The 14,647-nt window shown below is 43.7% G+C and overlaps 1 protein-coding gene across 1 annotated transcript in view; it reads left to right on the top strand.

Annotated features, from left to right (window-relative positions):
• The window catches only part of PROS1 (protein S), a 61,429-nt gene that overhangs the window by 43,362 nt on the left and 3,420 nt on the right, over positions 1-14,647 (top strand). Inside the window, exons 10-14 of the mRNA XM_025989894.2 lie at positions 2,673-2,862; positions 5,601-5,768; positions 7,034-7,202; positions 11,526-11,668; positions 13,924-14,149. Coding sequence (XP_025845679.2) covers positions 2,673-2,862; positions 5,601-5,768; positions 7,034-7,202; positions 11,526-11,668; positions 13,924-14,149 — 896 coding nt within the window. The remainder of the gene's footprint in view (positions 1-2,672; positions 2,863-5,600; positions 5,769-7,033; positions 7,203-11,525; positions 11,669-13,923; positions 14,150-14,647) is intronic.

Genomic DNA, 14,647 nt, shown 5'->3' with positions numbered 1-14,647 from the left:
TCATAAGATTGCTTAGGTGGTATTTCAAAGAAACACATCACATGATTTTAGTTGACTGAGTACCTTGTCTGTTATTCGTACCGTTAAGTTGCCTCTAGGGAAAGAGTAATTGTATTTTAGAATCATGATTTTACTTTAATTATCAAATTTTCTCAGAGTCATACATGGTTGGAACTAGAAAAAAGACATTGGAATTTTGTAGGAATAATGGAAAGGAAATGTATTTGCGACTGATTGTAAAGTCTATATTTTAAAATATAGACTTAGTTAGATAAGCACGCACACATACAACTTAATTCATTAGGTATATGAATGATTATTCATTAAATAATTCGACTAAATTCATAGAAATCACATCATTAAGCACATTGAATTGTATTCTAAGATTCACTGATGTGATTGTGCTCCTTCAATGTTCTTATCCACCAAGACCTGGTTTTCCCTTTTAACAACTCAGAGCAGATAATATTGTCTAGTGACATAGACTGGAGACAACATTCCCTTGCTAAGAGAATAATGAGAATGAGAGGGGAAAAAGGTCAATAATTGCACATTTTTAGGCCTGTTCAGGGGGATTCTGTTCTGATAATTCACAATAGTTTGGGCTCTAACATTGGATCAAATAGACTATATAATTATTTTTTTCAGTATTTACTTATTTGTTCCTTATTTATTTTAAGCTTTTTATTGAAGTATGATGTAGATACACATACAGAAATATACATGCATGTTGAATTACAGCTTGATGAATTTTGTACAAAGTGCCACCTAGTAAGCAACACGAAGAAGAGCTGGTGCTTTGTTGCTTTCTTCCCCCTTTTTCTGCAAATTCCTTCAGCTCTGTTTCCAAGGATGAAATACTTATTCTATCCTAAAGTTAACAAATTCACTCTTCTTTTTCATTCTACGAAACTTCAGAAAAAGAATGAATTCTTCCCCAATGTATGCTGATGTATTCTAGACAGAAAGAATGCAGAACAGAACTCTTTGTGTTACTGGTTTAGCATGATTTTGCAAAGAGAAGGAAATTATCTCCGTTATATGATCAACTTCTGGAGGATCGTGAGCATACACAGATTTGGGTTTGGCAAGATAATATGTGCTTGACATCAGCAAAATGTGGTGGTTATGCGAATAGAGGTCCTTATCCTAAGGCAAAAACAAACAAAAAAACACCAAAAAAAAAAAAAACAAAAAAACCCACCAAAACACCTTCTAAAATAATCTTAGCTCCGTAAGTTACTACTACATTGTTATCTGTCCAATATACTTTACTCCACATAATATCTTTAAAATGTTTCTTGGGGGATCCCTGGGTGGCGCAGTGGTTTGGCGCCTGCCTTTGGCCCAGGGCGCGATCCGGAAGACCCTGGATCGAATCCCACGTCAGGCTCCCGGTGCATGGAGCCTGCTTCTTCCTCTGCCTGTGTCTCTGCCTCTCTCTCTCTCTCTCTGTGACTATCATAAATAAATAAATAATTTTAAAAAAAATTAAAAAAAATAAAAATAAAATGTTTCTTGGAATTCTAAAGATTAAAAAATTTATTTTATTAGCCTTTCTTTGTTCCATTTAAAGTTAAATCTATTCCCATTTCATATGGTGCCCCTATAACTATTACTAGTAGGTAGAGGTGTTCCCATAGCCCTTTCTTCCTTGCCTGCCTTGGCAATTATCTGAAATCCTGACTTTTTACCTTAAATTATCTTTATTGTAGCTTAACTGAAGTGACTAATAGTTATACAACTATGTTTCTATTCCCTGTTTGTCTTTTTTCAATCACTTTGATTTACTGGTTTCTTGGAAATGTCAATGCTGATTCTCATTACGGTGTCATGGGGCACTGATCAATACATGTGATTTTTTTAATCCAGTGTTTCTAAGATATTGCTTCCCTTGTAATAGTTACATATATATCCAGAGTCTTAATAGCGACAGATATTGCCAGAATATCTGATACACCCAGAACGTGGCTAGATGATACGTTTTAAGCTGTCCTTGCATGTGCTCTCATATAGTGATTCATACAATTAGAATTTTGGAGAGCTTTTGAAATCAAGCTAACAGATCTATTTTAAAGTTTTTGGCTTTTCTTACCACACATGAAGGCTTAATTATGTTTGTAGTCATCCAGTCATCTCTCTGTGAGAGAGTCCTTCCTGACATATATGAAATTACAGGGAAAATGGGCCTTTTGATGTATAAACCAATCATGAAATTGTAACAGCTTTTACTACTGACTTATTGACACAGGAAAAAAAAGAAAGGAATCTTAATGTCAGATTATATAGAAAGCTCCAGGAGAGATAGATCTGGTACTTGTACATGTGGGAGTTCCAGCATTTAAAAGAGTGCCTTAAAAACAAATGCAAAAAAAAAAAAAAAAGAAAAAAGAAAAGAAAAAAGAAAAGAAAAATTACCAAAGCATCTGTTCGTGGGGGAACAGGACTCCAAGAATAAGCAAGAAAAAAATACTAACTTGATTTTAAACACACATGGAACCAGAGAGAACCCATGAACAGTTTAATTCTCCCCTGCTCTTTTATTAGTCCCAGGAAAGAAAGAAATACTTGGCTCTTTCAGTATATTGCTGTTTGCTAGTACAAGAGGAAAAGAATAGACATTGAGCATCCCATATTTCTCTGTTAAGACTCTCTCTTTTTCCATTATTTAGATTTTCAGCCGAATTTGATTTCCGGACATACGATTCAGAAGGTGTTATCCTGTATGCGGAATCTCTTGACCGCTCGGCCTGGTTCCTGATTGCGCTTCGTGATGGAAAGATTGAAATTCAGTTTAAGAATGAATTTACAACCAAAATCACAACTGGAGGCAAGGCTATTAATAATGGGCTGTGGAATACGGTAGGTTTTGCGGATTTTACCAATAACATCCCACTTTGATACAGTTTGTTTAACATCATTAATAATCTATGTTTATACTGATACCAAATCAAAACAGACCTAGGTTTATTTGATGTTGTATGAAGCATACCCCACAGTGTAAATCCTTGAAACAGCCTCTGATAAATGATGACCTCACCTAGTGTATCTAGGATTTCCTGAAACTTAAATTGTTTTCAGGTATTTGCTTGGATTGCTCTGTCTTTAACTTGTTACCTTTTTATTTTATTTTTAAAGGTTTTATTTAATTATTCATGAGAGACAGAGAGAGAGAGAGACAGAGAGAGAGGCAGAGACACAGGCAGAGGAAGAAGCAGGCTCCATGCAGGGAGCCCAGTGTGGGACTCCATCCTGGGTCTCCAGGATCGCATCCTGGGCAGAAGGCAGGCGCCAAACCACTGAGCCACCTGGGGATCCCTTTACCATTTTAAATGGCAGTTATTGAGGTCTCTCCCGTAGGTTAGGGATCATTAGCAGGCATAACATCTCATGCACAGGTATCACTGACCAAGGACAGCCACGCTGAGTAGCCACTGATATTTTTCAAATGAAAGAGAAAAACACATAGCAACGTAGAAATATACATAGTAAGAGTAAGACTATAGTGATTAATTCAATTTTAAATGTTAGCATATAGATAATCAACTTGTACAAAGAGTATATACTAGCTAGAACCAATTAGAGTGCTTAGAGATAGACATTTTTACATAATCCCTAAAAATGAGCCTAAACAGAATTTTTCACAAAGGAGAATTACTGCTAGTCGATAATGGGGAAAATTCTTTTCTGCAACAGTTATTGCTACTTTCAGCAGGTGATTCCTGAGTGACCAGCTTCACCTTACCAGGTGGTATCCAGAAAAGACACTTCCTATGCCTGTGAGACCTGCCAAGAGGTCCATGTTGAGAAGACATGTGAAGCTATCACTGAATTATTTCAATTCTTTATTTACTTATTCATCCACTCATATATTCAATAAGCTTTTAGTTGAGCACTTTTAAAAAGGCTAAATTCCTGAGTTCAGGGAGCTAGAACCATGGCAAGAGGTGCTTCTTGCTCTCCAGCTGAGTACCTCACGGCTTAGGAGCTAATACAGCATAATGTGAACTCATTACAGCACAGGTAATAATAAAGCACCGTTGGGCACAGATGTGGTTGGCCAAAAATGGGGCTATTCATCCTTTGATAGCCATAGATTTTGGATTCTTGACTCTTAACAGAAGAGTGTCTTCATGGGATCAGATGCAATTGTGAGTAATCACTAGAGTTCTCAGGCTTCTTCATGTGCTCTCTTAGTGTGTGCAGCTTTGCCCTGCCTCTTTCCTGTGCTACATCTGTATGTGGAATGTTCGGTGCATACAGCTATCCCTCTAGTGTACTGAAGAATGCTTTTTATTGCCCAGTACACCCAAATCACCTATCTAAAAGTCACTAAGATCACTTTTTCAGCAAAATAGAGCAAATAGAAAATTTTTTGATTGACACAAATTGAAAATGTTATCTGTTTGGAGGAGAACTTGGATACATGTTAGGCAACACAGAATATATATAAAGAAGGTAAATATTTACCTATGAGGCTAACATCTTGAGTTGCAGGTAGTGTTTACTAATGAATTCTCCATGAACGATATGTTAAAGGCAGGATTCTGGGCTGGAGAGAAGGCAGCTGTTCAGTTCCACACATTTTGTCTCCTGTGCTCATGATCCTTGTTAGAAAGAAACTTATTTAATGATATGCCCATATTTTTTTTGATACGCCCATATTTTAATTAAAATTTCCCCATATAAGCTGAATACAACTTGACATTAAAAATTTAAGAAAAATAAGCAAGTCAGAGAAAAACTTTAATCTGGTCATAAATTTTGTGCTGGCTTTCTTTAAAAAAAAAAAATCTTAATTTAAGGGCATCTGGGTGGCTCAGTGGTTGAGCATCTGCTTTTGGCTCAGGTCATGACCATGGGGTCCTGGGATTTTCCCACATCGGGCACCCCTCAGGGAACCTGTTTCTCCCTCTACCTCTCTCTGTGTCTCTCATGAATAAATAAATAAAATCTAAAAAAAAAAATCTAAAAAAATCAAAATTGGAAAAACTCAATTTAACTTTATGTGTTGTGCTTCCTTATGACCTCAATTACTTTTGAGTTTTGAAATAAAATATAATCTGTATGTAATGGACAGAATACTAGAGGTACTGATTTCTCATAATTGATAGTAAGAATTTATTTCCATTATTGATTCCATATGTGTACTGTCAGACAAGTGCAACATAAGAACACTTAAGTTTTCTCAGATTTTTGTAGAATGACTCACTTTAAAAAAAAACCTTAATTTTATGACACATTGGATTTGAAATATGTATATTATAATTGGATGTTTAAATTCAAAAGAACAATATTATAGTTTTTTTCCATTAAAATATGGTGTTCATTTAACTTTCAATCAATAATTATCACTTTAAAACACATTTTTACCATCTTTATAATAACCAGACTTTTCCAATGGATCGCAACAAATCAATAATTACATTAAAATGATAGCTTTGAAAAATTATTCACCTGAATAATAACTTTTCAATCTTAGCATTTCAAATAACATGCAGTGATGTTTGCATTCCTGATAATTTTTGTCTTTTTTTTGTATATTTGTTAATTGGAGTTCAATTTGCCAACATATAGAATTTTTGTCTTTTTAATTGTAGGTCTCTGTGGAAGAACTAGAATACAGTATTAGTATAAAAATAGCTAAGGAAGCCGTCATGAATATAAATAAACCCGGACGCCTTTTTAAGCCTTCAAATGGATTCCTAGAAACTAAAGTATATTTTGCAGGATTACCTCGGAAAGTGGAGAATGTCCTCATTAGACCGGTAATGATCCAAGCTTATACCACTCATCACGGGTGAATTCCTCTTGCCTGTAATAATAGATTTGAAGATGTGTTTTTCTGAGAGTCAGAAGGAGTTATTTTGTTGAATATACTAACTGTGACAACTTGAATTGAACAAGGAAAAATAACATAGTGATCCTTGAAATTATATTAAGGAAATAAGGAAATGAGTGTAGTGTTTTGGAGCCCATTTAAATGCCCAGCATTACCCATGGGGAAGTAGATTTTTTTCAATTCTCAAGCATCAAATGCGTGTTAACATGATTACTGTCCATATTCACCTATTGCAAATATATATACATATATTCAAGTCCAAAATACAATATTTTGTAGAAGCTGGTCGAAGAATATTCCTGGGTCTATTTTAGGACTTAAATTTGGAAGATAAAATAGCATATAAAGGTGGAACTTTAAAAAAAAATCTTTGCTGGGAGTATAACTTCAGCCTATCATAAATTGAAGTCATATATAATTGATGACTTTCTGAATATGATGTTTGTCTACTGACTGTAGAGTAGGCTTCATGAAGGAGACTAAGCACTGTCCTTGAGGAGTCTTAAAAATTTTATTTGAAGTCATGGGCCTGTCAATTATACTTGCTGATGTAACTTAAATATTTACTATTTGATATCCATCTTTTTACTCATGGCAATTCATGGTTACCTTCACTTTTTAAAGATTTTTGCAATATGATGTAAAACATGAATTAGTTGAGCCATGTCAGAGGGAATACATCTATCCGTTCCTTTGAAATGGATGAATCAATACATTTAAAAGTACAATAAATTTTTCAGAAACTATTTATGAAATAGCTACTATGGGTCTTGAGTCTGTCTGGTTGCTCTGATGGAGACTAAAGAGCCCAAACACTCTTGTTCCTGAAGAGGCTCAGTGTCTGAGGCAAAACAAACCCATATACAGCCCAGGGCCACAGCTAGACGCGTATATGGAACTTGAGAGCAGAAAAGTTATTTCTGGATGATAGAGGAGAGGCAGGTTGAGCTGAAGGGGTTGAACATTAGGGTCGCAGCCTGGGATGGCATAAACTCACAGTAGCTGATCAGAGCCATCCCTCTGAAGGGCAGCTTAAAAAATTAGATAAAATTCAAAATACTTAAAATATTTTAAAATGGCATCAAAGAAAAGGTTTTCCCTCTACATGAAACTGCATCTATAATCAATTAAGCCACCTATGGGTCTGACTTGTTGAAGAGGCACTCCTTGACCCATATTTTAATTCATTAGATTAACCCTCGTCTAGATGGATGTATACGAGGCTGGAATTTGATGAATCAAGGATCTTCAGGAGTAAAGGAAATTATTCAAGAAAAACAGAATAAGCATTGTCTCGTCACGGTGGAGAAGGGCTCCTACTACCCTGGTTCTGGAGTGGCCGTGTTTGGCATAGATTATAGTAAGTGACTTCTCATTTTGTCTCTCTCTTTCTCACTAATGACCAAATTGTTTCATTGACAAACAGCAATAGTTCCTGCAGTAAATACTATTGAATGCTTAACTATGTGCCAGGCAGGGTGTTAGGCTTATTCATATTGTCATATATTTCATTGTTAAATTTTTGCAGTATAGTGAGGGGAAAGGTAGTGGAATATGCTTATGTTATTATTTAAAGATGATATTAAAAGATTGATGGCACATAACCAGATTCATTGCAAGTAAATGCAATTAACCTATTTTAAGGTCCACCGATTTCTCATACGTGTTGAGTCTACTGATGAATGCATCAAAAGGCTTCATTTCCATTTCCAGCATTTTCATTTGATTGTTTCTTAAAATGTCCACCCCTTTGTTGAGGTTTCTCATCTGTTCATGGCACATGCTGTCCGCATTTTCGACCCGCTTGCCACTGATTAATCATCACGATTTTAAGTTCCCTTCCTCAGAGGGGCAATATCTGCGTCTCCGTGATTGCTTTGTCTCTCCACCACCTGCTGCTTTTCCTGGTTTCCTCCGTACCGCTCGCCTTTGGTTTGGAGGCCAGCGCCGAGGGCGGGCGGCGGCGGAGAGGGCGAACTTCGGGGCCCGGGGCCCGCGGGGCCGGGCGGGCAATTTCGCTGCGGCGGCCTCGCCCCAAGCCCGTCTCGGCGGGAGGTGAGAGCCGGCAGCTGGGAGGTGGGAGCCGGGAGGTGGGAGGTGGGAGCCGGGAGGTGGGTGCTGGGAGGTAGGAGGGGGGAGCCGGGAGGTGGGAGCCGCAGGTGAGGTGGGAGCCGCAGGTGAGAGGTGGGAGTTGGGAGCCGGGAGCTGGGAGCCGGGAGCCGGGAGCTGGGAGCTGGGAGGTGGGAGCCGCAGCTGAGAGTTGGGAGCCGGGAGGTTGGAGCTGGGACCTAGGAGCTGGGAGCTGGGAGGTGGGAGCTGGGAGGTGGGAACCAGTATTCAAAATACTTAAAATATTTTAAAATGGCATCAAAGAAAAGGTTTGGTGGGAGCCGGGAGCTGGGAGCCGGGAGGTGGGAACCGGGAGGTGGGAGCCGGGAGGTGGGAGCCGGGAGGTGGGAACCGGGAGGTGGGAGCCGGGAGGTGGGAGCTGGGAGGTGGGAGCCGGGAGGTGGGAGCCGGGAGGTTGGAGCTGGGAACTAGGAGCTGGGAGCCGGGAGGTGGGAGCCGGGAGGTGGGAGCCAGGAGGTGGGAGCCAGGAGGTGGGAGCCCGGAGGTGGGAACCGGGAGGTGGGAGCCGGGAGGTGGGAGCCGGGTGGTGGGAGCCGGGAGGTGGGAGCCGGGAGGTGGGAGCCGGGAGGTGGGAGCTGGGTGGTAGGAGGTGGGAGCCGGGAGGTGGGAGCCGGGTGGTGGGAGCCGGGAGGTGGGAGCCGGGAGGTTGGAGCTGGGAACTAGGAGCTGGGAGCTAGGAGGTGGGAGCTAGGAGGTGGGAGCCGGGAGGTGGGAGCTAGGAGGTGGGAGCTAGGAGGTGGGAGCCGGGAGGTGGGAGCTGGGAGGTGGGAGCTGGGAGGTGGGAGCTAGGAGGTGGGAGCCGGGAGGTGGGAGCCGGGAGGTGGGAGCTGGGAACTAGGAGCTGGGAGCTAGGAGCTGGGAGCTAGGAGGTGGGAGCCGGGAGGTGGGAGCCGGGAGGTGGGAGCTAGGAGGTGGGAGCCGGGAGGTGGGAGCCGGGAGGTGGGAGCTGGGAGGTGGGAACCGGGAGGTGGGAGCTAGGAGGTGGGAGCCGGGAGGTGGGAGCTGGGAGGTGGGAGCCGGGTGGTAGGAGGTGGGAGCCGGGAGGTGGGATCTGGGAGCCACAGCTGAGAGGTGGGAGCCGGGCTGCCAGGGCGCCCTTGCCTCCCCTGCCGTCACCTGGCGCTGGTGACGGCGACTGGCTGCCGGAGGAGTTTCCCTAAGGACTGATGTATCCTTGACTTCAGGTGTTGTTTCTGACATGCCTCTGTTTTCACGTGCCGCTCCCCGGTCTTGCTGCACCCCAGAAGATGCTGTTACTTGACATTTGTTAGCAGGGCCAGGGGAGCATTCTCGAATGTTCTGACACAGATTCCGTTTTTGGCAAGTATTCGATCCTTGACCTCAGGGCTGTGAACTTTTCATTGCCCCCTCCCAACCGCCAGCGGGTGGTGGTGGTGGTGGTGGTGGTGGTGGTGGTAATCTAATGCTCAGGACTCAGGATGTTTTTCTGCTCCTTCTTGGTAAAGGGCAGTTGGTTGGTTGGTTGGTTGGTTCTTCCCAGGTTCCCTGCCCTGTCCATGTACCGAGTCTCCGCAGGTGTGCCAAGGGCGACAGGATTTGTTGCCTTCCGCCCAAGCCATAAGGCTTTGTTGCCGAGAGAAGGCACGAGAAGGCACGGAAGCAATGGGCTGTGCACGTCCTGCGGGTTGCGCTCCTCCCCTCCTGCCGCGGGCCGCGGGGGCTACACAAGGGGTCCTCATGGTGCTGCTGGTGGTTGGGGAGCAGTGCTGTCTCCTGTTTCCTATGGTCTAAGCAGGACAGGAGCCAGACCCACCCAGGTTTTTGTCTTTACAGATAGTTTTTCCATAATACCCTTGGTCACACGTCTTTATACCTTTATATGATTGATTCTATAGGAGGGAATCTTAGATTATGTCCATCAAAGGCTTTGCAAATGTGTGGTTCCTACTGCTCGGTTAGATTCGCTTCCAAAGGTGTTTTATCAGTTAGGTGTTTTATCAGTTTATACTTCTACCAACAGAGTAAGACAGTGTATGCGAGGGTTATTTCCAATCTGAGAGTTGAAAACTTCTCTTGTTTTAAATATTATTAACCCAATTTCTCCTGAAGTTGACGATCTCTCTATGTGTTTATTAGCTATTTCTACATCTTAATTATCTTGTTAGGTTCTTTGCCTCTTTCTGTTGAGGGGTTCATCATTTGAGCTACTAATACTTTGCATTATAAATTTAATGTTAATCTGATATCTCTGCTTTAAGGAAAAATTACATTTTAAATGTGTTTTTGCAGTCTAAAAAAAGTGTTACTACAGCTTTAAGAATCTTACACTAGTACTTTCTGTGTTCCTAACGTAAAGGAATCCAATGCCCTTAACTTTAGGTCTGTATATGAAGGATTATTTTTTAAAAATGTTTTAATTGGGGTTCATGATTGAATATAGGAAAAAACTAGGCCTACAATAATTTGTTCAAAGGAAAGACTCTGAAAAGAAAATGAAAATAAGAGTTATACTGTATCTGAAAAAATTACTTTCATAAGTAGTTATTTCATGGATACCTTGAAAGTGACCTACTTTTAAATTAATGTTTAATTTACATTATAACTCCTGTACATTCACGTTTATTTTAGTTTGAATTTGTTCTTATAGTAAATTTATTTCAAAATGATTATATATATATATGTATATATATATATATATTTTTTTTCTCTTTCCTGGGTGGGAATTAAAGGATGATAATGAACAATGTAATAGCATTAGGTGTGGCTAAATGGAAGGTTATCTTGTCAAGGGGACAAGATTTTATTTCTTTGAGAGAAAGAGGGCACGAGAAGGGGAGGGGCAGAAGGAGAGGGAGGAGCAGGCTGCCCGCTGAGCAGGGAACCCGAGGCAGCGGGGCCCCATCCCAGGACCCCGAGGTCATGACCCCAGGTGAAGCTGGACGATTGATTGAGCCACCCAGACGCCCCAATATTTTTAGGAATTAAACTACTTTGGAAACCTATCAATTCAAGTATCTGTTGAGTGACTAGTGTGGAGAACAAGGTGGTGCTAGAGACCCGTAGGTCTGCACTCCAGGGCGAGGGACGGTCAGCCCCGTAGCGAGGAAAAGGCATGGAAAACAAGGGAAGGAAAGAAAAGGGATGTGATGAGGCCCAGAGGCCCCGGAGGCCCCGGAAGGAGAGCTCGAGCCGCAGCTGCAGGGCGGGCTTGTTGGGAGGTGCCTGTAAGCCGCGCGCGTGCGGACGGGGCAGGACGGGGCAGGGCGCCAGCGGCCGAGCCCGAAGCTCCCTCCGAGCTGCTGCGCCAGATTCGCTGGATCCCACCCGGACGTGTCCTGGGAACTGCGACTGCGCCGCGGCGTGCCTGGTGGTGGGCGCGGAGGCCCCAGGGAGGGCTGGAAGAGGACGCACAGGGGAAACCCCTAGGGCTCCGGGCCGTCCCGAGACCCCGTCGGAGGGCCGGCCGGCTCCCTCCTGGGCTTCCCGCCGGCCTGTGCCTGGGTTATATAGCCGGCGGGGGGGGCGGGGGGGCCCGGGCCGGGGGGCGGTGCCGGGCGCTGACGCCGTCCCGTCCCGCCCCGTCCGGCCGCAGACTCCGCGCCCGGCGCCTGGCAGCTGAACGCGTCGCTGAGCGTCCGCGCATCGGCCGGCACCGGCGTCCTGCTCGCCCTGGTTTCCGGCAGCTCCGTGCCCCTCGCCCTGTCGCTGACGGACTCCATCTCCGAGACGCTTCAGGTAACGGGGACTCGGCGCGGGGACTCGGGGCGCGGGGACCCCCAGTACCGGGCAGGACGGCCCGACCTGGCCGCGGGAAGGGGGCCCCCCCTTGGGGCAAAGGAAACACCAGCCCCCCCAGAAGATGGTCTCTGTCGGCCTCCTGGGAGCCCGACGGCTCAGCGGCGGGTCGCAGCCGGCACAGCGGCCACAGCGGCCACAGCAGGTCACAGCAGGTCACAGCCGTCACAGCGGGTTGCAGCAGGTCACAGCGGGTCACAGCAGGTCACAGCCGTCACAGCGGGTTGCAGCAGGTCACAGCAGGTCACAGCAGGTCACAGCGGGTCACAGCCGTCACAGCGGGTTGCAGCAGGTCACAGCGGGTCACAGCGGGTTGCAGCAGGTCACAGCAGGTCACAGCGGGTCACAGCCGTCACAGCGGGTTGCAGCAGGTCACAGCAGGTCACAGCGAGTTGCAGTAGGTCTCAACGGGTCACAGCGGTCACTGCGCTCAGCAGGTCACAGCCGTCACAGCGGGTTGCAGCGGGTCACAGCGGGTTGCAGCAGGTCACAGCATGTCACAGCGGGTTGCAGCAGGTCGCAACGGGTCACAGCGGTCACTGCGCTCAGCAGGTCACAGCAGATCACAGCCGTCACAGCGGGTTGCAGCAGGTTACAGCAGGTCGCAGCAGGTCACAGCGGTCATAGCAGGTCGCAGCGGGTCACAGCAGGTCACAGTGGTCATAGCAGGTCGCAGCGGGTCACACCAAGGCTGGCACGGCCTCCCCTGGGGCGCCCAGGGCCGGCCCAGGAGCAGCCGCATCCCGGAGGAGTGTCTGTAGCCGTCCCGGGTGTGCTGTTTGCAGCTTGGTGGCCTAAGCAACCTAAGGGGACCCTGGCGGGTCTCTATCTCCAGTCTGCCGGAGGAGCTTGCTGGGTTGAGTCCAGCTTCTTGTTTACCTTTTTTTCTTTTTTATAAACAAAATGGAAATCCTGTCTCCAGCGCTACATTCCTGCGGAGGAGGAGATTAACAGACGCCGCATCCTCGATATTTATTTTATCTTTTCTGTGTTTGACTCCATGGGTCCTGTCTCTGCCGGCAGGCTAGATTGCCTTCTCCAGACCCGTGTCCAGTTTCCTAACATTATCCCACATCCTGTTGATCACCCTGGAACCCTTTGTCATCTGGCCATTTTAAGACTATCAGTGAGTTCAAAGATAATGACATGTAACAGGAACAGATTTCCTCAAATGACCTATATTTGCAAAGCTGAGACTGGGATTCCTAAAATACTTCAGACTACCTTTCTACCATCTCATAACACCCAAGTTCCTAGTTTTGGTCTTAAATTCTGTCTTTTTACATTTCCTCTGCACACAGAAAATCCAGATGCATACATCAGTGTCTACAAATTGGGTAATCTTGTATGTCAGCAGTTTGAAAAGTTCAGCAAAATGAATACATTTTCTCTTTGGACTATCTTCTGTTAAATTCTCTGTAACTTACTGCTGGTAACTCTCTGTAACTTACTCCTGGCTTTCCTCTCTCAGGATTTCTTCACTCATTTTCTCCCGAGTCTTACAGGCTTGCTTGTGTGGCACACAGAAACCTTTCAGTCTTGCTGGCATGTGCTTACTCAAGCACTTGAAATTTTCCAAGTCTTTTCCCCAACAAAGAGTGATTCAACTCTGTTTTTCACATGTAAGTTTTGAAGTTAGGAAGGCTCACAAGCAGAAAAATATTGCTTAAGACACTACTTTAGGTTCCCATCTTTGGTAAAACAATTTCTTGGTGTATTGAATTTGCAGAAGCCACTACCCATTTATGTCTTAGCTGAACCTGTAATTTGTGAAACTCATGTATTTTTTAAAATATGATTATTGTAACAATTGTTTTTTGAAATTTAAACTGGGAAGCTCTAACATACATTTTTTTCCCTCATCGAAATTCAGATTTTGAATTTAAAAACTCAAAAGTCACTCTTTTTTTTCTTTTTTAAAGATTTTATTGATTTATCCATGAGACACACACACACACACACAGAGAGAGAGAGAGAGAGAGAGAGAGAGAAAGAGAGGCAGAGACACAGGCAGAGGGAGAAGCAGGCTCCATGCCGGGAGCCCGACATGGGACTCCATTCCAGGTCTCCAGGATCAGGCCCTGGGCTGAAGGTGGCGCTAAACTGCTGAGCCACCCAGGCTGCCCTCAAAAGTCACTCTTAAGTGGCATTATCATTTATACTTGCTTATCTTGAATCTTTGCTCTGTTTTTTAGGATATCCTAGTGTCTGTTGAAAATATTGTAATATCTCGGATAGAGGCTGTCAATCTGTGTTCCAATCAACAAGTCCATCTGGAATTAAAAGTCAACAGAAACAATCTGGAGCTGTCAACTCCACTTAAAAAAGATACCATCTCCTCTGAAGACCTTCCACAACAATTTGCCAGTTTGGACAAAGCAATGAAAGGAACAGTGACCACTTACCTGGGTGGCCTTCCAGGTATCTTCTTCTTCTTCTTTTTTTTTTTTTCAAAATTATCTTTAAGTTTTAAAAAGTATCTTTTAAGTCAAATTAATAGTATTTTAAATATGTAATCTTAGTAAAAGGACAAAATTCTTTGTCCTTAGATGGGAGGACAAAATTCCAGTATCCATTATTCTTTTCTGGGGATTTATATTGACATTTTATTAGTACATTTGGTTTATTTATTTTTTTAATGGTGAACTAAAACTAACCAAGTTTTGTTGCATCTGACTCTCCTGGTTAGAAGTGTTTATTATTTCAGTTCATCCTCACAGTAATCTTGTGAGTTCAATATTTATTCTTCACCCATCATTTGCCTTTTATTTATTAAGAACCTACATCCCAGGTAGTAGGGATACAGTCATAAACAGATATGATCCCTGCTGCTAAGCCTTTTATAATCTAGTAGAGAGGCAGATATCCGATAACCAATTAGGAAAGTATCAGAATAATTAAATTGTGATAACTTCTATG

Source organism: Vulpes vulpes, chromosome 1 (genome assembly GCF_048418805.1).
Source record: "Vulpes vulpes isolate BD-2025 chromosome 1, VulVul3, whole genome shotgun sequence".
Classification (NCBI taxonomy): domain Eukaryota; kingdom Metazoa; phylum Chordata; class Mammalia; order Carnivora; family Canidae; genus Vulpes; species Vulpes vulpes.
This window is presented reverse-complemented; position numbering and strand designations above follow the sequence as displayed.